We start from the raw sequence: 25,885 nt of genomic DNA on the forward strand, positions 1-25,885 counted from the left end.
GCCGCAGCGTGGGAGAATTCAAGAAGTGCACACTTCGGGAGAAAGGAGAGATTTAAAAGCATGTTGTACCCTTTACAGTCAGCACTTGTATATTGAGCAAAAATCTCTGAAGGCACTGTAAATGTATAAATGGGACATTACTGAATTCCACAAGGAATGCCATGATGCATAAATAGATCTTTATTTACAATTCGCAATGACTCCATTCATATAAAAATAGTACTGTATCTATGTACACATTAGGAATGGATACCAATTTTCAGTGTACACCACAAAGGTGTAGTCGCTTTCGAATTAACCCAGAACTCAAATTGAATTAACCCAGAACTCAAATTGAAGTTGGGAGTTGCTGCAAAGATTAAAAAGAGTCATAGAGTTGCATCAGAGAATGTAGCTTCAAAAACATATCATTCAACAGCAAAGACATCTTTAATCTGTTCAAGTTGTCTCAGACATGTCATCATGAAAGTAATTGTGCTCTCCCTAAACGAGAGAGAGGTTAAGCTACAACCATACTGGATGAATACCCAGAAGCTCCTCTCTTAAGGCTCACTGGTAGTTGAATTTGAAGTTGAACTGTCCGGAGCTGAAGGGGTTAAAGCCCTGGAAACCATTGTGAAAGTTCTGATGGTGCTGGCTCTCTGGGTCCATGGGGTCCTCGCCATTGTCAAACTTCTGCCTCATCTCTGTACAGGCACACAGACAGACACAGCAATGTTAACGCTGTTAACAGAGCAACAATAGAATGAGTGGAGGCATTCAGTGTTTTGAAACAGAAAGATCGAGAGCAGTTGAGAACCCTACGCATATTTGACAGGTGGCTAGTTTTAAATCCATATGACAGGAGACACCATTTGATATTAATTGAACGGGTAGGTAGACAGCACTGAGTCCTCCCAACCAGTGTGACAAGAGTACTGCTAAATCAATACAACTAAAGCGCAAATTGAAGGTTTGACCATCTAGCACAGAGGGTGATACATACAATATGCCCAAATAAATCCTAGAAGTATACTAAGTGACATTTTATATAGAATGTCATGAAAGTATTGACTGGTAGATGAAGGATAAACATATCTGCTGCGTTGAAAATGCACTAGAGAACTTGGGTCTGTACAGAGCGGTGACTCCGGGTTATCTGACCCTATACATCTGTCTGCTTCAGTCTTCATTGACATCTGGTTAGTGAACAGCTGCTGAGGGGGGAGTAAGCTCTGCCCATAGGACATTTACCTGGATCAGTGAGCACTTCCTTGGCCTGAGCAATGTCAATGAACTTCTTCTCTGCCTTCTTCTTCTCCACAGGATCCTGGAAGTTGTCTGGGTGCCACTGCTGCGCCTGTTTCCTGTAGGCCTTTACGATCTCCTTCTTCTGGGCAGTCCTGTGACAGGGTCAAACAGGTAATACAATTCTGTTCTACTATACAGTGTTCTACATGAGCTATGACTAGCAGAGCACCCCAGTCCCGACCAGCATAGCGGTTTGTAATGCACCTCTTAACTCCMAGAATCTTGTAGTAGTCTCTCTTCTGGGACTGTTTGAGGAGGCGCTGTGCTTTCTCAAGCCCTTCCTTGATCTGCCGGTCATTCTCACTGTGCTCACGGGCAGTCTCATAGTCCTTGATAGCTGCAGAGAGAGTAAACAACCTGTAATACATGTGTATTAAATTGGGGGGGGGGGGGGGGTCTGTACAATACCCCCATTATTTTTGCAGTACCGAAGTCTGGTTCTGGTGATTAACCAGGTCTGTATAATACGCTGTCTAGTCATGGAGTAAACCCAATCATCTTAAGTTCAGTGTGCTGTGCATCGATTCCAGCAGCCTGCGTGGACTAGAAGGTGGCGTGCGGTGGTTGAAGGCAGCCGTACTCTGAGGCGGACGGGCGGGCGGCTGGGCGAGAGGGAGGATTTAAGAGATGCTGCGGTTTACTGCGCCCTGTGGAGCCTGACAGTTTAAAAGCCCACATGACTGAGTCTGTGATGCTTCCACCCACCCGCCGCTCTCGGTGTTCACGCCTAAGCAGATAAAGTGCCTTAATGACAATTTACGCCTCCTCTGCTGCCCAGTCAACATCCCCTGCGGTTGCTAGGCTGGTGTTTAGGAGATGGAGCCCTGGTGCGGGTAGCGCGCACAGTTCTGACTGCCCAGATCGCCTGTGGCTACATGGAAGCTGCCTGAGCCGCATCGCAGCCAGCCACACATCCACGCTATTTATACACCGCAAAGACAGTCACCACACAAACACGCCTCCTCCGAGGCTAAGAGGGAGCTTTCTAAATCACCCGATTGTTTTGRAACAATTCCATTCACACTTTCCTCCTTTTAAAAATGTTAGCACCCTTGTATAAATGTACTATTTCAAGTCTACATCCATGATTAGCCTTTCAACGATTTGTGACATTTTGTAGTGAGAATTGTTGGTAGTGAGAATTGTTGGTCTAACGTAGGATTTGGAAGTACACACCTACACTCTAGCAACACTACTCCAGAGCCAGAGACCACAGGTAAGACTTGGCAAAGTGTTAAGGTGCCTTCCATTTGGSCCGGTACAGATGGCACCACTGAGCCTGTGTTTGTGAGTGTGTGAGTGGGTTGGCTCTGCCACCACTGAATTGCTAGCGGCTTGATTAACGAGTGGCTGTGCAGCCTGGGAGGCAGCAGAGCTGTATATCACTCCAGGTTTTGCTTACTGCTTACTAGGGTCCAGATCAGAGGGGAAATTGCTCCCTCTGCATTTATAATAATATTGCATCACTTTGAGCTAACTAAATCACTGTTGAACAGAAAACTTAAAGTTAGTACATATTTTTCCTCCCATCCTTTTTTAAAATTGTAGTAGCAATGTGTCTAACAAATAATTGCTTTTCATAGACTATAGATGAATGTTACTCCGATAGTAAAACAGTGCCCTCTACCTTCATCCTTCAGAATAATTCAGTCTACAAAGCCTCAACACCACTCCAAAATAACTGCCGCCAAGACAAWGTTGAACAGCAAACCTGACAAGATTCCACTGATCTGCATGTTGTATGGACAGAGACTCATCCATGTCAGGAAAAAGTCAGATGCAATTAAAGAGGCGCGTTCCTCCCATACGATGTAAAAGTGCTTTAATCACTGGAAAGAGCACTATATACAGTGCATTCAGAAAGTATTCAGACCCCTTTTTCCACATTGTAAAGTTACAGCCTTACTCTAAAAAAAAAAAGAAAATTATCCTGCGACACACAACACCCCATAATGATGAAGCGAAAACAGGTTAAGGAATGTTTGCAAATGTATTAAAAATACAAAACAAATACATTACAAGTATTTCTACTCTTTGCTATGAGACTCAAAATTGAGCTCAGGTGCATTCCGTTTCAATTGATCATCTATGAGAGGTTTCTACAACTTGATTGGAGTCCACCTGTGGTAAATTCAAAAGATTGGACATGATTTGGAAAGGCACACACACAYCTGTCTATATAAGGTCCCACAGCTGAGAGTGCATGTCAGAGCAAAAACCAAGCCATGAGGTTGAAGGAATTGTCCATAGAGCTCCAAGACAGGATTGTGTCAAGGCACAGATCTGGGGAAGGGTACCAAAAACAATTCTGCAGCATTGAAGGTTCCCAAGAACACAGTGACCTCCATCATTCTTAAGTGGAAGAATTTTAGAACCAACAACCTTCCTAGAGCTGGCCACCCAGCAAAACTGAGCAATAGGAGGAAAAGGGCCTTGGTCAGGGAGGTGCCCAAGAACCTGATGATCACTGACAGAGCTCCTGAGTTCCTATTTGAAGATGGGACAACCATCTCTGCAGCACTCCTCCAATCAGGCCTTGATGGTAGGGTGGCCAGACGTAAACCACTCCTCAGTAAAAGGGCACATGACAGCCTGCAGTTCTCCAAAAGGCACCTAAAGACACTGATGAAAAAGGTCTGATGAAACCAAGACTCAACTCTTTGACCTGAACGCCAAGCGTCACGTCTGGAGGAAAGCTGGCACCATCCCTACGGTGAAGTATCGGTGGCAGCATCATGCTGTGGGGATGTTTTCAGCGGCAGGGACTGGGAGACTAGTCAGGATCGAGGGAAAGATGAACAGAGCAAAGTACAGAAAGATCCTTGATTWWWWWWAAAAACTGCTCCAAAGCGCTCAGACTGCGGCAAAGGTTCACCTTCCAACAGGACAAYGACCCTAAGCACACAGTAAAGACAACGCAGAAGTGGCTTCGGGACAAGTTTCTGAATATCCTTGAGTGGCCCAGCCAGAGCCCGGACATAAACCCTATCTAACATCTCTGGAGAGACTGAAAATAGCTGTGCAGCGACGCTCCCATCCAACCTGACAGAGCTTGAGAGGATCTGTCGAGAAGAATGGGAGAAACTCACCAAATACAGGTGTTCCAAGCTTGTAGCGTCATACCCAAGAAGACTCTAGGCTGTAATCACTGCCAAAGGTGCTTCAACTAAGTACTGAGTAAAAGGTCTGAATACTTATGTAAAGGTCAGGTTGAAGTCGGAAGTTTACATACACCTTAGCCAAATACATTTGAACTCAGTTTCACAATTCCTAGTAAAAATTCCCTGTCTTAGGTCAGTTTGGATCACACTTTATTTTTAATAATGTGAAATGTCAGAATAATAGTAGAGCCTGATTTATTTCAGCTTTTATTTCTTTCATCACATTCTCAGTGGTTCAGAAGTTTACATACACTCAATTAGTATTTGGTAGCATTGCCTTTAAATTGTTTAACTTGGGACAAACGTTTCAGGTAGCCTTCCACAAGCTTCGCACAATAAGTTGGGTGAATTCTGGCCCATTCCTCCTGACAGAGCTGGTGTAACTGAGTCAGGTTTGTAGGCCTCCTTGCTCACACACGCTTTCAGTTCTGCCCACAAATTTTCTATGGGATTGAGGTCAGGGCTTTGTGATGGCCACTCCAATACCTTGACTTTGTTGTCCTTAAGCCACAACTTTGGAAGTATGCTTGGGGTMWTTGTCCAGTTGGAAGACCCATTTGCGACCAAGCTTTAACTTCCTGACTGATGTCTTGAGATGTTGCTTCGATATATCCACAATTATCCTTCCTCATTATGCCATCTATTTTGTGAAGTGCACCAGTCCCTTCTGCAGCAAAGCACCCCCACAATATGATGCTGCCACCCCCRTGCTTCACAGGTGGGATGGTGTTCTTCGGCTTGCAAGCCTCCCCCTTTTTCCTCCAAACATAACGATGGTCATTATGACCAAACAGTTCTATTTTTGTTGTTTCATCAGACCAGAGGACATTTCTCCAAAAGTACGATCTTTGTCTCCATGTGCAGTTGCAAACCGTAGTCTGGCTTTTTTATGGCGGTTCTGGAGCAGTGGCTTCTTCATTGCTGAGAGGCCTTTCAGGTTATGTCAATATAGGACTCGTTTTACTGTGGATATTAATACTTTTGTACGCGTTTCCTCCAGCATCTTCACAAGGTCTTTTGCTGTTGTTCTGGGATTGATTTACACTTTTCGCACCAAAGTACATTCATCTCTAGGAGACAGAACGCGTCTCCTTCCTGAGTGGTATGATGGCTGTGTGGTCTCATGGTGTTTATACTTGCGTACTATTGTTTGTACAGATGAACGTGGTACCTTCAGATGTTTGGAAATTGCTCCTAAGGATGAACCAGACTTGCAGAGGTCTACAAAAAAAAAATCCTGAGGTCTTGACTGATTTCTTTTGATTTTCCCATGATGTCAAGCAAAGAGGCACTGAGTTTGAAGGTAGGCCTTTAAATACATACACAGGTACACCTCCAATTGACTCAAATGATGTCAATTAGCCTATCAGAAGCTTCTAAATCCATGACATCATTTTCTGGAATTTTCCAAGCTGTTTAAAGGCACAGTCAACTTAGTGCATGTAAACTTCTGACCCACTGGAATTGTGATAGTGAAATAATCGGTCTAAACGATTGTTGGAAAAATTACTTGTGTCATGCACAAAGTAGATGTCCTAACCGACTTGCCTACACTATAGTTTGTTAACAAGAAATTTGTTAAGTATAAAAAACAAGTTTTAAATGACTCCAAACTAAGTGTATGTAAACTCCAACTGTATGTATGCATGCATGCATGTATGTATACACATTTCTAAAAAACAGTTTTTGCTTTGTCATTATTTTAGAATAAGGCTGTAACGAAACAAAATGTAGAAAAAGTCCAAGGGTTTCAATACTTTCCGAATGCACTGTAAAGCCTTTTAATTATTACAAATGAATTAGATATTACCTTCCTCGTACTGTTCATCCAGTAGGTAGGCCTCTGCTCTGTCCTTCAACACATTCACATTCTGAGGGTCAGACTGAAGGACCTCACTGCACACTGTGATGGCTCTGCTTACATCCTGCTGCTCCTGAACAAGGACACAAAGGGACATGCTCAAACTACAAAACCAAACTCAGTCAAAATACACGTCTACATTTCATTTGGAATTCAAAAACAGGTTTATTGTCCCGTCAAATCTACATTAGACAGATAGTCATACCTGTGCCAGACAGTGGCAGATGCGCTCCTTTGCATGGTGCGAGTACTGGGGAACATTTGGCTCAGTCTTAATCACTGACTCGTATTTACTCACTGCATCTCCATACCTACACGTGGGTTTGGGGTAAAATAGGAGTCTTAGTGACGTCTTGCCGCTAGAATTTTACACAGCCTTCTCTGAGAATATCACCACACCCCCAGACCTACAGTACCAGTCAAATGTTTGGACGCCTACTCATTCAAGGGTTTTTCTTAATTTAGACTATTTTCTACATTGTAGAATAATAGTGAAGACATCAATACTATGAAATAACACATATGGAATCATATAGTAACCAACAAAAAGTGTTAAACAAAACATTTTATATTTGAGATTCTTCAAAGTAGACACCCTTTGCCTTCATGACAGCTTTGCACACTTGGCATTCTCTCAACCGGCTTCGTGAGGTAGTCACCTGGAATGCATTTCAATTAACAGGTGTGCCTTGTTATGGCAAGAACAGCTCAAATAAGCAGAGAGAAATGACAGTCCATCATTACTTATAAAACATGGTCAGTCAATCTAGAACATTTCAAGAACTTTTAAAGTTTCTTCAAGTGGAGTCGCAAAAACCATCAAGCGCTATGATGAAACTGGCTCTCAACTGGCCACAGGAAAGGAAGAYCCAGAGTTACCTCTGCTGCAGAGGATAAGTTAATTAGAGTTAACAGCATATCAGATTGCAGCTCAAATTAATGCTTCAGAGTTCAAGTAACAGACACATCTCAACTGTTCAAATGAGACTGTGAATCAGGCCTTCATGGTCAAGTTGCTGCAAAAAAAACAATAATAAGAAGAGACTTGCTTAGGCCAAGAAACACGAGCAATGGACATTAGACCGGTGGAAATCTGTCCTTTGGTCTGATGAGTCCAAATTGGAGACTTTTGATTCCAACCGCCGTGTCTTTGTGAGACGCAGAGTAGGTGAACGGATGATCTCTGCATGTGCGGTTCCCACCGTGAAGCATGGAGGAGGAGGTGTAATGTTGCTTTGCTGGTGACACTGTCGGTGATTCATTTAGAATTCAAGGCACACTTAACCAGCATGGATACCACAGCATTCTGCAGCGATACGCCATCCCATCTGGTTTGTGCTTAGTGGGACGATCATTTGTTTTTCAACAGGACATTGAACAAAAACACAACGCCAGGCTGAATAATGGCTGGCTATTTGACCAAGAAGGAGCGTGAAGGAGTGCTGCATCAGATAACCTCCACAATAACCCTATTGAGATGGTTTGGGATGAGTTGGACCACAGAGTGAAGGAAAAGCAGCCAACAAGTGCTCAACATATTTGGAAACTCCTTCAAGACTGTTGGAAAAGCATTCCTCATAAAGCTGGTTGAGAGAATGCCAAGAGTGTGCAAAGCTGTAATCATGGCAAACGGTGGCTACTTTGAATAATCTAAAATATAAAACATTTTGATATGCTTAACACTTTTTTGGTTACTACATGATTCCATGTGTTATTTCATAGTTTTGATGTCTTCACTATTATTCTACATTGTAGAAAAGAGTAAAAATCTATAAAAACCCTTGAATGAATGTGTTCAAATTTTGGACTGGTACTGTATGACTCAATCTGCATTTCTAGTAGCTGATGATGCTAAATGTGATGTCAGATCCACTTAGAGAGACAGTCTGCTTTCAATAGATTATTGGGGGAGATGATATGTATGAGAGGAGAAATAAATAATTTATAGGATACACACAGTATCTACAATGGATGTGTTCTCTGCTGATCCAAGGGTATATTATTAATACACACACACAGGGACACACACAGAGGGAGACAGGGACACACACACACACACACACACACACACACACAGAGGGAGACAGGGACACACACACACACACATGAACACAGACAGAGACACACAGCCACAGACAGAGACTGAGACACACAGACAGAGACAGACAGAGACAGACAGAGACACACAGAGACAGACGAGACGAGCACCGACGAGACACACCAGAGACAGGGACACACACACGGGACAGGGACACACACACGGGGACAGGGACACACAGAGACACCACACACGGGGACAGGGAACAACACACAACGGACACACACAGGACACACACACAACACACAGGGACGGACACACACACACACACACACACACACACACACACACAGGGACACACACACACACACACACACCAGGGACACACACACACACAGGAGACACACACACACACGGGACAGACACACACACACACAGGGACACACACACACACAGGACACACACACACACAGGGGACACACACACAGGACACACACACACAGGGACACACACACACAGGGAACACACACACACACAGACAGGGACACACACACACACAACACACCACAGGGACACAACACCACACACACACACACAGACACACACACACACACACACAGGGACACACACACACACACAACACACAGCCACACACCAGACAGGGACACACACACAACAGACAGGGACACACACACACACACACACAGGGACACACCACACACACCACACACAGACAGGGACACACACACACACAGACAGGGACACACACAGACAGGGACACACACACAGACCAGGACACACACACAGACAGGACACACACACAGACAGGACACACACAACAGACAGGGACACACACACACACAGCACACACACACCACACACAGACAGGGACAACCACACCAGACAGACACACACACAGACAGGACACCACCACACACACACACACAGACAGGGACACACACACACACACACACAAGACAGGGGACACACACAACACACACACACAGACAGGGGACACACACACACACAGACAGGGACACCACACACACAGACAGGGACACCCACACACACACACAGACAGGGACACACACACACACACAGACAGGGACACACACACACACACACCAAAGGGACACACACACACACACAGACAGGGACACACACACACCACACAGACAGGGACACACACACACACACAGACAGGGACAACACACACACACAGGACACACACACAGAGACACACGACACGACACACAGGACACACACACACAGGGGACACACACACACACAGGACACACACACAGGGACACACACACACAGGGAACACCACACACACACGACACACAACACAGGGGACACACACACAGGGACACACACACAGGGACACACACACAGGGACACACACACAGGGACACACACACAGGGACACACACACAGGGACACACACACACACACACCTCTGCTGCTGGATCAACTCCTCTGCAGACTGGATGTGTTTGTTGAGCTTCTTGACTTGTTTGTAGTGGCTGTAACACTGTTCATGGTCTGGGTCCAGCTTCAGACATTCTCGAACCTCACTGGAGACAGAGGAAACAGAACCAGAAGAACCAGTTCAGGTATCCTCTCAATGAATTACATCTAGGGATGCAGCTTTATCCAAAAGTACCGTGTGTCAATCTCACATTCACGGACAGTCTTACTTGAGGGACATTTCGTGGTCTCCCAGGTGGTAGTAGATGGTGCTGAGTTTGTAGAAGGCCTGGGTGTTGTCACTCTTCAGTTTGGAGGCAGCCGTCAGGTCACTGATGGCCTTGCCCATCTCTCCCATCTGGATGAAGCACTCTGCCCGCAGCTCTCTGGAGCTGACGTCCCACACACAMGTCTGGCAGGGAAACAGTACAGCTCAATATGTGTCAACAGATTTGGTATAATGTTATGTTAGTGATGACAGTGACACCATCTAGTCTCAGGAAGAACAGCCACAGATCATAGTGTACTAGCAAGACTTGCTTTATCTCTGACATTAGGAGTTGAGTCAGGTGTGCCACTCACTTCAATAATTAGGTCCAGGTGGGCCGCAGCGGTGATGTAATCCTTGCGGTCAAAGGTTGCCCGTGACTGAGTCACCCACCTCTGGATTTCATCAGATTTCATGAGCCGACTTTGGGCCTCCTTCTCATCTTTGTCACTAGGGTTCGAATTGAGCTGGAAGAGACAGCAATTTATTTGAACCAGTAAAAAAAGAGGTAAGGAAGCACACCAAATACTACAGCCTATTTACTTGAAAGAAAGTAACATTCCTTGAAAGGATGAACCCTCTATTGCAAATACACTTCAAATAACGTTCATTCTTAAAAGCTTTACCCATCACTCCTCCCTGTACTTACAGTCCTGATCCCTGAACCCATTATCCACCAGCATAGTGGTCATCATCGCCATGATAGCAATCTTAGTTCATGTGACATACTTTACAAATAGGGTTGGCTATCCTATTAGGATTTCCTGCTAGCTCAGCCCTAGCAGGGGAGTGATGAATAAATGTGATGCGTTACACCATGCCTGTGTGATAAACTGCTGAAGCAGCAGGAGCGCATGCACCTCTCGCCAGAGTTGAGCACACATAAAACTGTACAGGTCCAAATGCATATTGCCCTCCAACTATGACTCAGTGCCGCGCAAGAGCATGATAGTTGACTTCAATTATGGAACCTTCCACACCTTGAGCGGTCTCTTAAAATCTACTTCGACTAGCATTTTAAAAACCAGCGTTACATTGTGTCTGGGAAGCCACCTGGGAAGTGTCCTTGAATACTTCATTTTAAGCCAACCAAAATCACAGACTCTCTCAATCCTGCTATTCTACATTGTAATAAAGTACATTATTTTGCATAGTGTTCCTTATTGCTTCCCCTCCCTGTATCTGAAGAGGGATGTGTAAATGACAAAGGCCCAAGGGGCTGCAGACCCAGGACAATACCTAAGGTGACAAGTGACTGACATTCAAACTCTACTGCTAGAGGAATTAGGCTACTTCAAGATTTCCACTGCGTATACCTACCCTAGAATACCTAACCACTTAATGGAGTAAAATCATTAAAAAGTAGAACTGCAAGGGCATTTATGTCTTCTGGCAATGTTATGAGGCTCCGGGCATAATGGTAACACTAATGGAAAATCTATCAGTGATTTTCACTCTTCATCCTTAAAAATGGGCACCTGAAAACTATCCCCGACGGGCAAGAGGAGAGATGACTAGACATCCAATTAAGCTTGGTTTGTACATTGTCTGTCCTACTGAACACAATTTCACATTTCCAATGTTAATTTGGCTTATTGAATATGTCTGATATAAATTATAAAAATACCAGGCCATCTAATTTCATAACTGTATTTCATTATCCTTAATCCTGTTCAGGTAGGCATTGTTAAATCTTAGCCTTAGGCTATTTGCCAATGAATATGGCAAACAACAAAGCCAGTATCTACATTAGTGCAAGTGCATTAGGTTGATCTGAAGAAAAAAAAAGAATCGTGTGGGATGTACTGTAGATGGAGCTGTTTCCACTGGTCAATACTGACATCTCCTGGCTGCTACTCCTTAAAGTCACCAGTGGTGTAAAGTACTTAAGTAAAAATACTTTAAAGTACTACTTAAGTAGTTTGGGGGTATCTGTACTTTACTGTTAATATTTGACTACTTTTAATTCACTACATTCCTAAATAAAATAATGTACTTTTTACACCATACATTTTCCCGACACCCAAAAGTACTCATTACATTTTGACAGGAAACTGGTCCAATTCACACACTTATCAAAAGAACATCCCTGATCATCCCTACTGCTTTTGATCTGGAGGACTCACTAAACACAAATGCTTCATTTGGTAATTAATTAATGTTGGAGTGTTGGAGTGTGCCCCTGGCTATCCGCCAATAAATAACAAAAATAAAATTATGCTGTCTGGTTTGCTTAATATAAGGAATTTGAAATGGTTTATACTTAAGTACATTTTAGCAATTCCATTTATTTTTGATACTTGAGTAAAAAAGTATTTGGTTTTAAATATACTCAAGTATGACAATTGGGTACTTTTTCCACCACTGCAAGTCACTTCCAGTGAGATTGTTACTGTATGTTGGCATTACTTACAACTTTCTTAAAGTCACTCTCTGCTTCATCTAGTCTCCCCTGCTTCAGGAGCAGATTGCCTCTCTGAAGTCTTGCCTGTTGGAAGAGTGAGAGACGAGATAAGAGAACGTTTGCGGTTGTTCTTAATGAAATTAACTTTAGTTAGTCTTCCTCTAGTCTAAAAAGACTTTAAACACTAGATTGTAAACTACTGTTAATAAACATTTCAAGCATACACTGACCGTGAAACCGTAAGATAAACAGTCTTCCTCTTATGTTTCTGCTACTAAAAGTAGACAGTGGACTCACCGATGTGAAGTCTGGTTTGAGTTCAATGACTTTGCTCAGATCCGGCAGAGCAGATTTAGATTTGCCCATGGCCAGGTAGACTGTAGCTCTCCTGTAGTAGGCCATGTAGTTCTTTGGATCCCCATCTGAGCATGATCAAACACAGGCAATGGCAAAACAAGAAATATATAGTTATACAATATATATTAAACAAATTATACAATATCTGTTAAAATCATAAAAACCTTTTTACTTTAAAAAGTACACATCCATTTGATTTTACTGTGAACAATGTAAACCCTTCAGTACTGACCAATAGCAGCATGGAAGTGAGAGAGTGCATCAGCCAGCTGTCCAGCAGCAAGGAGTTTCTTCCCCATCTCCAGATGGTTCTCCAAACTTCCATCCTTGCCACATACCCCTGAAACCAAGGAGAATGTCATCCAAAATGTAAGTAACCACAATTTGTGCATATTACAGTATTTCCACCTTGTAGCTATTCTTCCATTGCATTGTGATTTGATACAAAGTAGCTAGCTACTCCACTAATGATTAAAGTATGGTGACCGCTTAGGTGCTTTTAGCAACTAGGGTGTATTTACATACACTATCTTTGTTTTCAATTGTATTAGGTTGCACAAAAACAGTCCATTGGACGCCAGAAGTTAAATACAATGACGTGACACTATGCATTCCTATGTGAGGACTCAATAGCGCATTGAAGATAAATAAAGTCGGTTAAGATGGCCAAAGGTGGTTAAGTTATAACAAAGATAAACGACACGCCGTCGTTTCAATTGGAAACAAATAAGTCAGAGAGCAGAACTAGCAAGGAGGTGGGCAGAGCCAAGCACGAGCTAGCAAGATCCTATTGGTGTGTTCTAGCATCATTTGCATATTTCCGTTAGAGAACACCCACTCTGCGAAGTGCGCGTGTGCAATAAAGCAATTCACCTTTGCACTCCTAAACACCACTATTGTTTAAACGTTGGCAAAGGGTAAAGTCTACAAAGCTTAGTTCACAACAGATTTTAGTTTTGAGAACAGAAAACTGTATTTAAATCAAATGTTTCAATGATGAAAAAATTAGCAGAATGGCAGACAAAATCCATCTCGTTCCATCTTCTCCCACTGCCGGCCACTGGGCTTCCTCTCACTACCATATGAGTGGAAACGGTGAGCGGATGCGTCACATTTATACAGCCGGTGAAATATCTGTCTCATTGTTTTATTTGTGAGAAGGCATCTCATGGAAGAATTTACATCCACAACTTGAGCTACTCCAGGAAGTGATGTTGCAGGCTAGCTCAGTGCTACATTTTTGTTTTATTTAAGTAACTCAAGTTGAAGGCCCACCGGGGTACTGCAGGCTGCCATTAGCAACTAAATTATCCTTAAACTTCTGTATGCTATTATCAAACAATCGGTTCAAGGACATACACCTGGTTTATTAGAATCAATTATTGGTACCATGATTGTCTCCGAAACATTTTTGTTTTATTTACAGGAAGACTGACCACTAAGAAAGCAATTTTCCAGTCACTATAATGGGGATCCTGTTTTATGCTAACAATGCCTGCAGTACAGCAGTTGGCCTAGAACTACCATGGCGTCAATGAGAGGGGGCAGTCATTCTCCCCTAGTTATAAACAACTCCATCTCAATTTACTGTACCGGTGGGCAGGACGGTTGGTTATTATGAGGGGGGGATTTGAGACTATATCTAAAGGATCGTATTATTAAAACACTTTCCAAACGTGGGTCTGAACCATTTTCGGTTGGTTTTTATGAGGAGGGAATGAGAGTAAAAGTCCCCCACAAATCAATTATTTTTGTCCACATATGGCGCATGTGCAGTACTTTGATTTTGGCATGATGTAAGCAGAGAGGACGTGGGAATACAACAGACCCACGTTTGGAAAGTATGTTTAATAATACGATCATTCGTATCAAATTCCCGCCGTCATAATGACCAACAGTCCTGCCCACCGGTACAGTAAGTTTAAATATAAGTGTATTTCAACTTCTGGCTTCCCACGGACTGTTTGTGCAACCCAGTACAATTGAAAGCAACGCTGGTGTATGTAAATACACCCGCGTTGCTAAAAGCACCTTAAGCAGCTGTGAAAGTAGCAACATTGTTGCCATGTAAATATAACTCCGTGGTGTAACGTTAGCAAGCCAGTTACCTAGCTAGCAAACAAACGTACTGTATGTTCACAAATGCCAACACAAATGATGGAATGCATGAAGCACATGCTGTTGTTAGTTAACGGTAGCCTTACAAACTAGCTAACGGTTATCTCCCGTGAAACTCAATCCGGCAACCTAGCTAGTTATCTACTCTAACAAGTATAATTGTCGTAGCTACTGTCTGTGGGGCAGGTTACTGGACCTGGTAACATAACTGTAATACAACATAGGTTGAAATCCATTGTCTGAGAAGGCTTACCTTCGTATCGTAGGTCAATCAAAACAAGAAGAAAAGGAACATAACTTAAAATTTTGTGCACAATTGGGTTTATTGCAACCATAATGTAAACTGTCTATAGTTCTTAGAAATAAAGGAAAATACTACCTACGATAATTCAAACTCTCACGAAACACTTGACAGTCCCATTTTAGCTGGATGACAGCAAACGTTATTCAGTTAACCAACCAGACATAAAGCGAGTCCACCGGTCGTGGGTTGCTCTGATTGGGCCATTTGTTGGAAAACTCCGCCCCCCACTGTTCGTTCAACGGAGTCGAGCCACGGCAGCACAAAAGTAAGCAGTAAGTGCGTGTCATTCAGTGAAGGGCTAGGCTAGTATGAAAATGCATTTATCTAGCTGTAGGCATGTTCTGTCACGGTTTTGAATAGAAGGCTCAGCCAACAATTAAACATTTGTCTCTGCTGTAGCCTAAACTGATGATGATGCTTATTGATATGGGGGTGCAATGGAAATCAAGTACGATTTAGGTTAGGTAGGGTTATGAATGATTGGAACATATGATCAATTTTTGGGATCTTTTATTCACATATAAAATACATTTCAGGACATGGGATGCAATACAAAGCGTACAATGGAAAAACAGTTGACCAGTGATTAATACCTTCACAGTGTAATTTAGAGTTTAAGGCTTCACAGCAATATGAATACAATACAAATATCTTATGATTTTACAAAACATTTGGAACACCTTAATATTGAGTTGCACTCCCTTCTGCCCTCAGAACAGCCTCAATTCATCAGGGCATGGACTCTACAAGCTGTCAAAAGCGTTCCACGGGGATGCTGGCCCATGTTGACTCCAATGCTTCCCACAGTTGTGTCCTTTGGGTGGTGGACCGTTCTTGATACACACAGGAAATTGTTGAGCGTGGAAAAACCCAGCAGCGTTGCAGTTCTTGACACACACAAACTGGTGTGCCTGGTACCTACTACCACACCCAGTTCAAAAGCACTTAAATCTTTGGTCTTGTCCATTCACCCTCTGAATAGCACACATACACAATCCATGTCTCAATTGTCTCAAGGCTTAAAAATCCATCTTTAACCTGTCTCCTCCCCTTCATCTACACTGATTGAAGTGGATTTAACAAGTGACATCAATACGGGATCTTAGCTTTCACCTGGTCAGTCTCATAGAAAGAGCTTAATGTTTTTTTTTTTTACAAATGTCAAACTGCAGGCCACAAGAGCAGGTCACAACACATACGTGTTCAAACTGGAGGGTGTCTTGCTGCTGCTCCTAATGCTCCTAGTCTAACTGCTGGTCTTGGTCTTATGCTCTCTCCACCCTCTGTGAGTTATGTTGACACTGGTAGGTACCTCTGTTTCGATGGGGGTGCCATGTAGCTATCAGAGAACTTGTAGACAGGCATGTGTTTGTTCTTTGATCTGTGAAGGTTGGATTGGAGATGGAACCATCATTAGATACCCTAATTAGGCACATGATTTGAAATCTAGAGCATGTCATTAAAAAAAAATGAATGTATACAAAACACACCTTGATTGACATCCTTCCTTCTGTGCAAAGAAACTGCAAATGAGGCCCCCAACGACCAGGAGGTTCGAGCCTCCACATCCAATGGAAACACCTACTTCGATTTCTTTACCTATTAGTATCGGATTTAAAAAAATACCATGGTGTGTCATGCATTTTCATTGTTTACAGCTCCATGTCCCTCCTTTATACCATAATAGCTGTGCCATGTTTTCATATATTACTGAATACAAATCTAAACCCCTGTTTAAGTTTTGAATCTACATAGAATTGATAGATGTTTACTAACTTTTGTGCCCTGAAATTGAGATCCTGAAATTCTGTTCTTACTTTGTTTCCATAACAAGAGAATGCAGTCATGGAACACAACCCTGAAACAAGACAACTCGACTGTTCGAGTTCACTCAGGAACCCAATGATCAGAATAACCACGTCAACATCAACAAAAATAAAATGTTTACCAGACACAAGATAGGTAATCCCTCCATCAAAAGTCCCACTTGCATTTGTAACCTCAGATCCTCCTATCTTAGTGCAGAATATCCTCCTATCTCAGAATCCCAAGATAATAGAGGTGATGATCAGAGCCCGGTGCATATGGATGCCCCCTGTCCAGGAGGAACAAAGACACCATGGTTTAGTCACAAACCTTTCAATTCACTACTGCACAATACGTCATCCATTGTACAGCATTAAGATACTGGAGTACATTTTCCTCTTACCTCTTAAAGAACCTAATGCAGTTTCATTATTTTGACATGCTGTTATAATAAAAAGAAGACTCCTTCATCCACTTGAATTGTTCACTTGCAGTTCAATGCAAACATCGATGGGATACCCTTGCAGTCGGATACTCCTGTTGAATCAGAAGTGCAATCCTTCCAGAGATTGGAGAAGTAGTTTGAAGTCGTCAGAACGATGCTGTCTACCTCAGACCAGGTCCAGATCTCAGTGGCATTGTAGAGCAGACCAGGATCCATCCACTCACACAGAGCACTAAGCAGCCAATCTCCATGTACATTGCTACTGTCCTGTAGTTGATTGCTGCCTCTGTATGCAACAGACACCAGACAGAGGGAGAAAGCCAAGTAATGGCAGTTGAGCTGTTGCCGCCCCTTTCAGAACTCAATCTGAGGGGAACTGTGAGCTATCGGGAGAAAGAAGGCTCACCTTCCACCACCCCCGCCCCTCCTCAATGCATTGAGAGCGTGTCTTTGTGTATATCATCACACCTCCTCTCTCCAAACTGATGGAAAAAGAGGCAAGGTGTATGCTGACCGATGACTTTTCTCCCCATGAGGGCATGCCATGTTTGTTATTGGTATAATATCCAGGATTCTACCAACATTAAGTTAGTTTCGTGTAGGCCTAAAAACACAGGTCGTGTTCATGTCATGACTTTGCCATGATTTTCCTTATAGATTTCAGTCTGCACTAGAGGTTTTACGAAATGGTAAGTTGATTGCTGTATCTGCAATAATCACTCCATTATTTCTATTGCATATCCAAAGTTGTATTTATATTCATAAAAATATCAAACATCATAATTGCGTACAAAGATCCTTGTCATGTCATACTTTCACAGAATCTCGTCTTTTCTGGGTGTATCAATCATACAGACAGAAAACAGATCATCTTAACAGTATGTGGCAGATTTGTAAATTAAAGCATATGGCATAGCAATACAATACATTGCAATACTATCTTCATTTGACCAGTTAAACAGCAGGAAAATAATCCTGCAGGGACAGGAAATGTGAATTATTATGTGGATTATAATTAATGGACCTTTTTGTCGGGGTTGATACATTTTTAGTTATGATAAAGAAAATCTGACATTTTAACATGGAAATTACAAACTTTAGAAGCCTTTTAAAACCTCAAATGCACTAGAATTAGCATTTCCTTCTGTGCAGGAAAATTCTCTGCAACAACAGCGTGATCAAATGAAAATTGACCTGAAAAGACTAGATCAAATAATGTAGCTGGAAAAAAAACAATGTTCACAATATCCTTAATAGACTTCATCTTAATGGTATTTACAAACACATTGTCTGGAACTAGTACTGTAGCCAATGCCACTACACAAAAGCATCTCTGTCTGACAGTTCCTCAGGTGTTATCTGGGAGATCCTAGTGAGTTTAGAGCTGCTGGATATCCCTGAGCCGTAGGATCTGTACTGTCTGGGTGGTCTGTAGTATCCAGTGTAGAGGGTCCTGCCTCTGGCCTGAGAGGCCATGTATGTTCCTGTTCTAGGACCCCCATGGGCGAGCACCACCCTGAAATAACGAGACACACAATAAAACATATTTCTCATTATTCAATGAAGGCAATACAACGATGGCATACTAGAATGATGGGATCTTACTGTTCAGCGATATAATGAATATCTATCATTCTGATCAAATGACTTGTTCAAAACAGTTTTCTTACTTTGCTTTAGGGAATAGGACTTTGTACACAGTCACAGCATAGAGAATGGCCCCTAAGAGGATGCAAAAAGACCCAACCAATCCAATAAAAATGGGAGGTCCTAAGTCATACCTTAGAGAATAGTAGAAAGCATACATGAGTACAGTTACTAACATGTGCAGCTGTTCATTTGTATTTTTAATTTCGAACAGATTATTGTAGCCATTTGAAATATTAATCTTACTTCAGGATTTCTGGCGAAGATTGAGTGAAAGTTGTCCTTGCGACTTTGTTGATGTATAAGCAGTATGCAGCTAAGTCTGACACACCTGTGTGAAGAGGTTTCAGTCATACTAGGAAATGTTGATGGGGGAAAAAATAAGTCATCTGGAGAAATGAACATACCATGGACAGTACTTACCACCGACAAAGTGAAATACGGATCCGGCGAACAAAAGCAAATCCTTGTTTTTTTCCCCTCCTCCAATATATGTGCACTCCATGCCAACAAAGCAAAATATTGCACCAAAAAACCCAAGGGTTAGTCCACACATCAGCAGGCCTCTCACTCCCTGGACGATAGCTGTAAAAAAAAAAAAAAAAAAAAGTATATAAAAAACAATTAAAAGGAGAAGATATGAGTCAACATATCATCGATCAGCACAACGTTTTTGTCGTTGCTTTTTCCATTAGAAAAGCGCGACAAGCTCTCAAGAATTCAAAGTGATGTTTGAGTATGAAATAATGCAACAGAATGGTGATCAATTTGCAGAGATCCTACAATGTAATATATACCAGAAACCCTTAAGTCAGATGTTTGAACAATGTTCTTACGTTTGACAGACCACAGCACAGGGAAGTCTCTGCAGTTGGTAACTGCTGTCGAGTCTGTGAAGCAGTCCTTCCACAGGTTGGACCAGTACCAGGCCACCTTGATAATGAATGAACCTCCCTGGCCACCTATCTGGGTGATCCTCCAGTAATCCATCGCCATAGTACAAAGTACAAAAAGCCATCCCAGCGTTGAGATCAGGAAACCAGAAACCTGGATCAGCCTTTTCCTCATGGTTCCAGATGAGAAAGGATGGGTGTGCTAACCTACTGCTCCTAGGCACTCCTGAAGAGGTGCGCGTGAGGGATCGAGACTCAGGACACACGTGATGCCGGGACTGCTGCAGGATGTTGGTGCTTGTTGTCTTGTTTCAGTAGTTGATAACACGTCTCTCTGGACTGGATGACATGGTGTATGTGTATAGGAGAGTGTTGATGTGGACTCTGTTGTCGAAACCATGATGGAAGCTGTTTACTGTAAACTGTAAGAAGTGTGGGTCCAACTTGAAATGAATCACATCACTGACAGCTTTACACAAAGGGCAAGTGTTTCATCTGAGCCATGCTGGTAAACCCTTTGTTTTAATCAGATTATTTAATATGTAATATTCTGAAATAATTTATATTATAGACTTTCTATATTTAGTGGTAGTAATTCACTTTGTACTATTGTAATGGCATAGTAATTACATCATATTTTAGGGAGAGAGGATTATTTGAAACAAGCACAAATACACATGATTTTATAATAGGCTAAATACAAGTTGTTTAGGATTTTCTGAAATGGGTGCCAGTTGAAATAGAACTGTAAATAATGAGTTATTAATATATACAAGAGGTACTGTAAATGGATAACACTTTTCCAAAAGTGACCTCAAAGATATGTTGATTATAAAACATGCTGTAGTTTATGGTTATGTCAATGGTTGGTTAGAAACTGGATGTTTTCGATGTTAAACATAGTTTTAAATGTTCTGTCATTAAAGATTAACAGCATTTTAATGTGTGTCTAACAGTTAAAGAGACAGGCAACACAAGACAATATAACAGTTCACATCCTCACTTTAATGTCAAACAATTATCAAAAAAGAAAAGAAAAATCAACAATTGTACAGAAAAGTGGTTATTATTGACACTATTTCGATTCGCAGCTTAGGTCTACCAGAAGGCTCACATATTATTATAAAGTAAATATCAAAGCCACAAATCTCAGCCAATCTCTTACGAACTCAAAAAGGCTCTGATTTCCATTGGACTCAGCATAGAAATTAGTGCTGTCATAAATAGGTGAACAGGGGGATCAACTCCAATATAAAGTGATCTCTTTCTGATCTATCATTATTTGTGACACAATGGGCCAGCCAGTCACGTAACACATTCTTTCCCCTCCTTTTCACTGGTATGGCAGTAAATCGGCCTCTCGAGACTATGCCGCTGTTCAGGTTCTGCATTTGTCCTATCATCCCTTACACATAGGCATTCTTATCAAAGTGCTGTACTCTAGAAGAGCTACCGTACTCTGGTGGAGGCCTCTGGCTCATAGGCTGTGCATGCCCTCTAGGGTGAGAAGAAACATTAGAGGCAGAGGTAGCTCCTCTGTAGGCATAGCCTGTGTGACTAGAGGGAGAGGAGAGAGAAAAATGTTAAGTAAACCAATCATGTAATTGACCAAATATCATGACATATTATTGAACTTTGTGATTTACCTTGTAGTGGAACTATCTGCTATTGAGAAGCAGAGTATCACCCCTCCCAGAATGCAAAGGATAGATCCTGCCCAACCAATGAACAAGGCAACCCCCAGTTCATACCTGGAAAACAGGGGAACAAAGGAGACGAATTAATTAACAGCAGCATTACTTCATCCATGATCACGTGGGTCACTGCTGTACAGTGGCTTGCCAAAGTACTCACCCCCCTTGGCATTTTTCCTATTTGTTGCCTTTCAACCTGGAATTAATTTATTTTTGGGGGGTTTGTATTATGCCTACCACTTTGAAAATGCTAAATATTTTTGGGGTGAAACAAACAAGAAATAAGACAAAAAACAGAACTTGAGCGTGCATAACTATTCACCCCCCCAAAGTCAATACTTTGTACAGCCACCTTTTGGAGCAATTACAACTGCAAGTCTCTTGGGGTATGTCTCTATAAGCTTGGCACATCTAGCCACTGGGATTTTTGCCCATTCTTCAAGGCAAAACTGCTCCAGCTCCTTCAAGTTGGATGGGTTCCCTGATATACAGCAATCTTTACGTCATACCACAGATTTTCAATTGGATTGAGTTCTGGGCTTTGACTAGGCCATTCCGAGACATTTAAATGTTTTCCCTTAAACCACTCAAGTGTTGCTTCAGCAGTATGCTTAGGGTCATTGTCCTGCTGGAAGGTGAACCTCTGTCCCAGTCTCAAATCTCTGGAAGACTGAAACAGGTTTCCCGCAAGAATATCCCTGTATTTAGCGCCAGCCATCATTCCTTCAATTCTGACCAGTTTCCCAGTCCCTGTTCATGAAAAACATCCCCACATAGCGTTTTCCTTGATGGCCAAAAAGCTCAATTTTATTCTCATCTGACCAGAGTACCTTCTTCCATATGTTTGGGGAGTCTCCCACATGCCTTTTAGCGAACACCAAACGTGTTTGCTTATTGTTTTTCTTTAAGCAATGGCTTTTATCTGGCCACTCTCCCGTAAAGCCCAGCTCTGTGGAGTGTATGGCTTAAAGTGGTCCTATGGACAGATACTCCAATCTCCACTGTGGAGCTTTGCAGCTCCTTCACGGTTATGTTTGGTCTCTTTGTTGCCTCTGATTAATGCCCTCCTTGCCTGGTCCATGAGCAGCCCTCCTTGGCAGGTTTGTTGTGGTGCCATATTCTTTCAATTTTTTAATAATGGATTTAATGGTGCTCCGTGGGATGTTCAAAATGTTGGATATTTTTTTATAACCCAACCCTGATCTGTACTTCTCCACATCTTTGTCCCTGACCTGTTTGGAGAGCTCATTGGTCTTCATGGTACCCCTTGCTTGGTGGTGCCCCTTGCTTGGTGGTGCCCCTTGCTTGGTGGTGCACCTTGCTTGGTGGTGCCCCTTGCTTGGTGGTGCCCCTTGCTTGGTGGTGTTGCAGACTCTGGGGCGTTTCAGAACAGGTGTATATATATTGAGATCATGTGCCAGATCATGTGACACTTAGATTGGACACAGGCGGACTTATTTAACTAATTATGTGACTTCTGAAGGTAATTGGTTGCACCAGATCTTATTTAGGGGCTTCATATGCACGCACCACTTTTCTTTTCTTTTTTAATATATATATAATTTTTTGAAACAAGTTATTTTTTTCATTTCACTTCACCAATTTGGACAATTTTGTGTATATCCATTACATGAAATCCAAATAACAATCCATTTAAATTACAGGTTGTAATGCAACAAAATAGGAAAAACGCCAAGGGGGATGAATACTTTTGCAAGGCACTGTATGTCTGATCCTATACATCAAATGAGTTACTCACTTCTGAGCGACAAACATGGGGTTAAAAAACTCAGATGTTATCCTGTGTGCATACAGGGAGCATGCAGACAACGAGCAGAGACCTGCAGAGAAGAAAAGAACGTTCAGTGCTGCAGACTTGGTATAAACTATGCCACTATTGTCCATCAATGGCTGTGACATGATAGTTACCGCTGAGTATGAAATTGACCCCGGCGATGCAAGCTGTCCTGGCTTTGCTTTGGTCTGATCCCCCAATCTTGGTGCACTTCATTCCGACCAAGGCGAAGACAGCACCAAAGAAGCCCAAACACACAGCAGTGATCATCAGACCCCGGCAGGCCTGGATGTAGCCTGGAAGAACAAGCGTCGACCACGTCAGACATCTGTTACACATACCTTTAGGCCATGCTTCTTGATTTGATGCATGGTCAGCTGTAGTTATAAGCATAGTCGAAGCGTTCTCAATAGCTAAATGTCCCCCAGCCATTTCCCCCAATGCCCTCCCCATCTCATTACACCAACATGCCATGCAGGATTACCATACAGCAAAAAGTGAAAGCTAAATTATCATTGGCAGATAATTTAGCTTATTTTAACAATTGTGCTTATTTTAACCTATAAAAGGCTTAATTCATGTCATTTATCTTATTTCAATATATTTTACCTTAATCGTCTTATTAAGGTAAAATATCTTGCTAATATTGTAGCTTGGTAGTAAAAAAACAAATTTTAAGTGAATTATCACTCAATGTAAGATATTTAGGCTTGCTTAGACTTCGCTTTTCATTTGCTCAGCTAACTGTGCAAGCAACAAATTGGTTCAGTATGAATAAACAATAATTTGTAAGCATAACCAGTAATTGTTTCTTAGTAAAGAGATATGCTAATTTGCCGATGTGCCCTTGAGCAAGGCACAACCTTAATTTGCTCCAGGGGCGCCATACTACTATGGCAGACCCTGTAAAACAACACATTTCACTGCACCTATCCAGTGTATGTGACAATAAAACATATATTTTTTTGTAGTCTTGAAATTGGAGCTGCCTTTGAGATGTGATTAACAGGCAAATATTAGCTTGGTGGTAAACCCCAGAAATTAGCCAACCATGGGAGAAAGCCCCAAGCTCCCAGTAAATCTAATTTATAGCCTTCAACTCCCATGAAGTTAGGCTAAACATTGACATCTCTGAAGGTAGATGAGTTGTCCCTGGGAGAAAACTTGCATTGTACCCTCCCCCAAAATCTATTAGCACTGGCAAGCTCTGAGCACTTCTCTTTCCAAGTAATGAGCCCTTCTCTTTCCAAGTAATGAGCTTGAAATTGAACTGTGGCACAGTTACACTGAGGTGGCAGATCCACTGACCCTCATCTGAGACACGCTGGCCAGATGCTGAAACACTGCTAGCCTGCAGACTACACTTTCATTAGTTGAGTACAATCCATGTAACAGGCTATTACAACTGGTCCATGCATAATGAATGCATTGAGATGTAATCACTTGATCAACTGGATCAAAAAAATGGGAATAACCATACATTTACACAATGAGGGCATTAGAAACACAATAATAAGGAGCTCTTACAGTTTAAAAGCTGTGTATTGTATCACCGTAGGCAAGTAGGCACTCTTAAGCTTGCAAAGCAGCTGCTATAAGACACTTTCCCAATGACAAGAAATAAACTTTGAGCAGACCGTCCAGTGCCAGCATGGAGGGAAAGTCCTTGCAGTTGGAGACTCCTGTTGAATCAGTGACACAGGTCTTCCACAGGTTGGACCAGTAGGTAGCTGTGGTGATGACTGTGCCGTCCAGAGACGACACCTTCCAGTAATCCGTGGGTATGGTGGAGGAGATCAGGACCCAGCCAGACGTGGTGAGAATAAAGGCCAAAATCTCTGTCACCATGTTACTCATTGTGTACAATAGAGTGCTTACTACTGAAGTTGGTGAGATGTTCAGACAAAAGAGTAACGGTGTGACTGATGGTCCACTGGCCAATGAATATTGTTGAAGACAATCCCAGGCGTGGGCTCTAGAGAAGTAGCCCAGGTTAAATGGCCATGGTGGGATTGATGGTTAATATGTCCTGGACTGTTTCATATTCAGTAGGGAGGGGTTTAGCCCTCATTATCGACTGACCAATGGTGTCTACCTTCCTCCACCCCCTCACCTCACACACGTCACTCACTGTGATAGAGTTGATGGCAGCTAACTGTGCCAAATGGTCAAAGATGGTGGAAACACAGTCATGATGTGTCAAAATGTCTCATGATGACTTCATGATGCCTCACATAACAAGGGGATGAATATACCTGATTCAAAACATTTAGAACTTATAGGCCGATAACTTAATAACACATAAACATGCACAACCAGCCTGAAAGCCCCTGT

At 42.3% G+C, this 25,885-nt stretch overlaps 3 protein-coding genes and 1 long non-coding RNA gene across 6 annotated transcripts; all 4 read right to left on the reverse strand.

The window, feature by feature from the left end:
- Nucleotides 1-160: 160 nt before the first annotated feature.
- Nucleotides 161-15,426, reverse strand: dnajc3a (DnaJ (Hsp40) homolog, subfamily C, member 3a). 3 transcript variants are annotated; one of them, XM_024004575.2, is made up of 12 exons: nt 15,347-15,426; nt 13,082-13,189; nt 12,790-12,914; nt 12,502-12,576; nt 10,403-10,555; nt 10,051-10,232; nt 9,808-9,927; nt 6,518-6,623; nt 6,262-6,385; nt 1,495-1,627; nt 1,234-1,382; nt 161-686 (listed from the first exon to the last, which is right to left on the reverse strand). In XM_024004575.2, exons 2-12 carry the CDS (start codon nt 13,146-13,148, stop codon nt 550-552), a joined length of 1,371 nt encoding a protein of 456 aa, XP_023860343.1. In that variant the 5' UTR covers nt 13,149-13,189; nt 15,347-15,426; the 3' UTR covers nt 161-549. The 3 variants fall into 3 exon arrangements, with proteins under 3 accessions (XP_023860343.1, XP_023860334.1, XP_023860349.1); XM_024004566.2 differs by having other exon boundaries at nt 15,221-15,424; XM_024004581.2 differs by having other exon boundaries at nt 15,351-15,418.
- A 338-nt stretch (nt 15,427-15,764) lies between these two features.
- On the reverse strand, nt 15,765-17,874 carry LOC111975919 (uncharacterized). Its single transcript, XR_002878877.2, has 4 exons — nt 17,481-17,874; nt 17,220-17,366; nt 16,762-16,870; nt 15,765-16,652 (listed from the first exon to the last, which is right to left on the reverse strand). It is a non-coding gene; the product is annotated as an uncharacterized lncRNA (long non-coding RNA).
- Nucleotides 17,875-18,120: 246 nt separating this feature from the next.
- On the reverse strand, nt 18,121-20,381 carry cldn10l2 (claudin 10-like 2). The gene is made up of 5 exons (XM_024004589.2): nt 20,006-20,381; nt 19,593-19,754; nt 19,416-19,500; nt 19,193-19,303; nt 18,121-19,038 (listed from the first exon to the last, which is right to left on the reverse strand). The coding sequence occupies exons 1-5, from the start codon at nt 20,235-20,237 to the stop codon at nt 18,840-18,842; spliced, it is 789 nt and encodes a 262-aa protein (XP_023860357.1). The 5' UTR covers nt 20,238-20,381; the 3' UTR covers nt 18,121-18,839.
- A 681-nt stretch (nt 20,382-21,062) lies between these two features.
- cldn10b (claudin 10b) lies at nt 21,063-25,677 on the reverse strand. Its single transcript, XM_023999130.2, has 5 exons — nt 25,189-25,677; nt 23,686-23,847; nt 23,516-23,597; nt 21,709-21,813; nt 21,063-21,619 (listed from the first exon to the last, which is right to left on the reverse strand). Exons 1-5 carry the CDS (start codon nt 25,406-25,408, stop codon nt 21,469-21,471), a joined length of 720 nt encoding a protein of 239 aa, XP_023854898.1. The 5' UTR covers nt 25,409-25,677; the 3' UTR covers nt 21,063-21,468.
- Between the last annotated feature and the right edge of the window lie 208 nt (nt 25,678-25,885).

This window comes from Salvelinus sp. IW2-2015, linkage group LG2 (genome assembly GCF_002910315.2).
Source record: "Salvelinus sp. IW2-2015 linkage group LG2, ASM291031v2, whole genome shotgun sequence".
Classification (NCBI taxonomy): Eukaryota; Metazoa; Chordata; class Actinopteri; order Salmoniformes; family Salmonidae; genus Salvelinus; species Salvelinus sp. IW2-2015.

Excerpts from the sequence above, each read along its gene's own strand:
- cldn10l2 (XM_024004589.2), bottom strand. The coding sequence starts at position 20,237 with ATGAGGAAAAGGCTGATCCAGGTTTCTGGTTTCCTGATCTCAACGCTG. Across the intron at positions 19,501-19,592 it reads CGTATTTCACTTTGTCGGTG|GTGTGTCAGACTTAGCTGCA; the intron begins GTAAGTACTGTC and ends CTCTTCACACAG. Across the intron at positions 19,304-19,415 it reads TCTTCGCCAGAAATCCTGAA|GTATGACTTAGGACCTCCCA; the intron begins GTAAGATTAATA and ends CTATTCTCTAAG.
- cldn10b (XM_023999130.2), bottom strand. The coding sequence starts at position 25,408 with ATGAGTAACATGGTGACAGAGATTTTGGCCTTTATTCTCACCACGTCT. Across the intron at positions 21,814-23,515 it reads CCCATGTTTGTCGCTCAGAA|GTATGAACTGGGGGTTGCCT; the intron begins GTGAGTAACTCA and ends CCTGTTTTCCAG. Across the intron at positions 21,620-21,708 it reads GCAGATAGTTCCACTACAAG|TCACACAGGCTATGCCTACA; the intron begins GTAAATCACAAA and ends CTCTCCCTCTAG.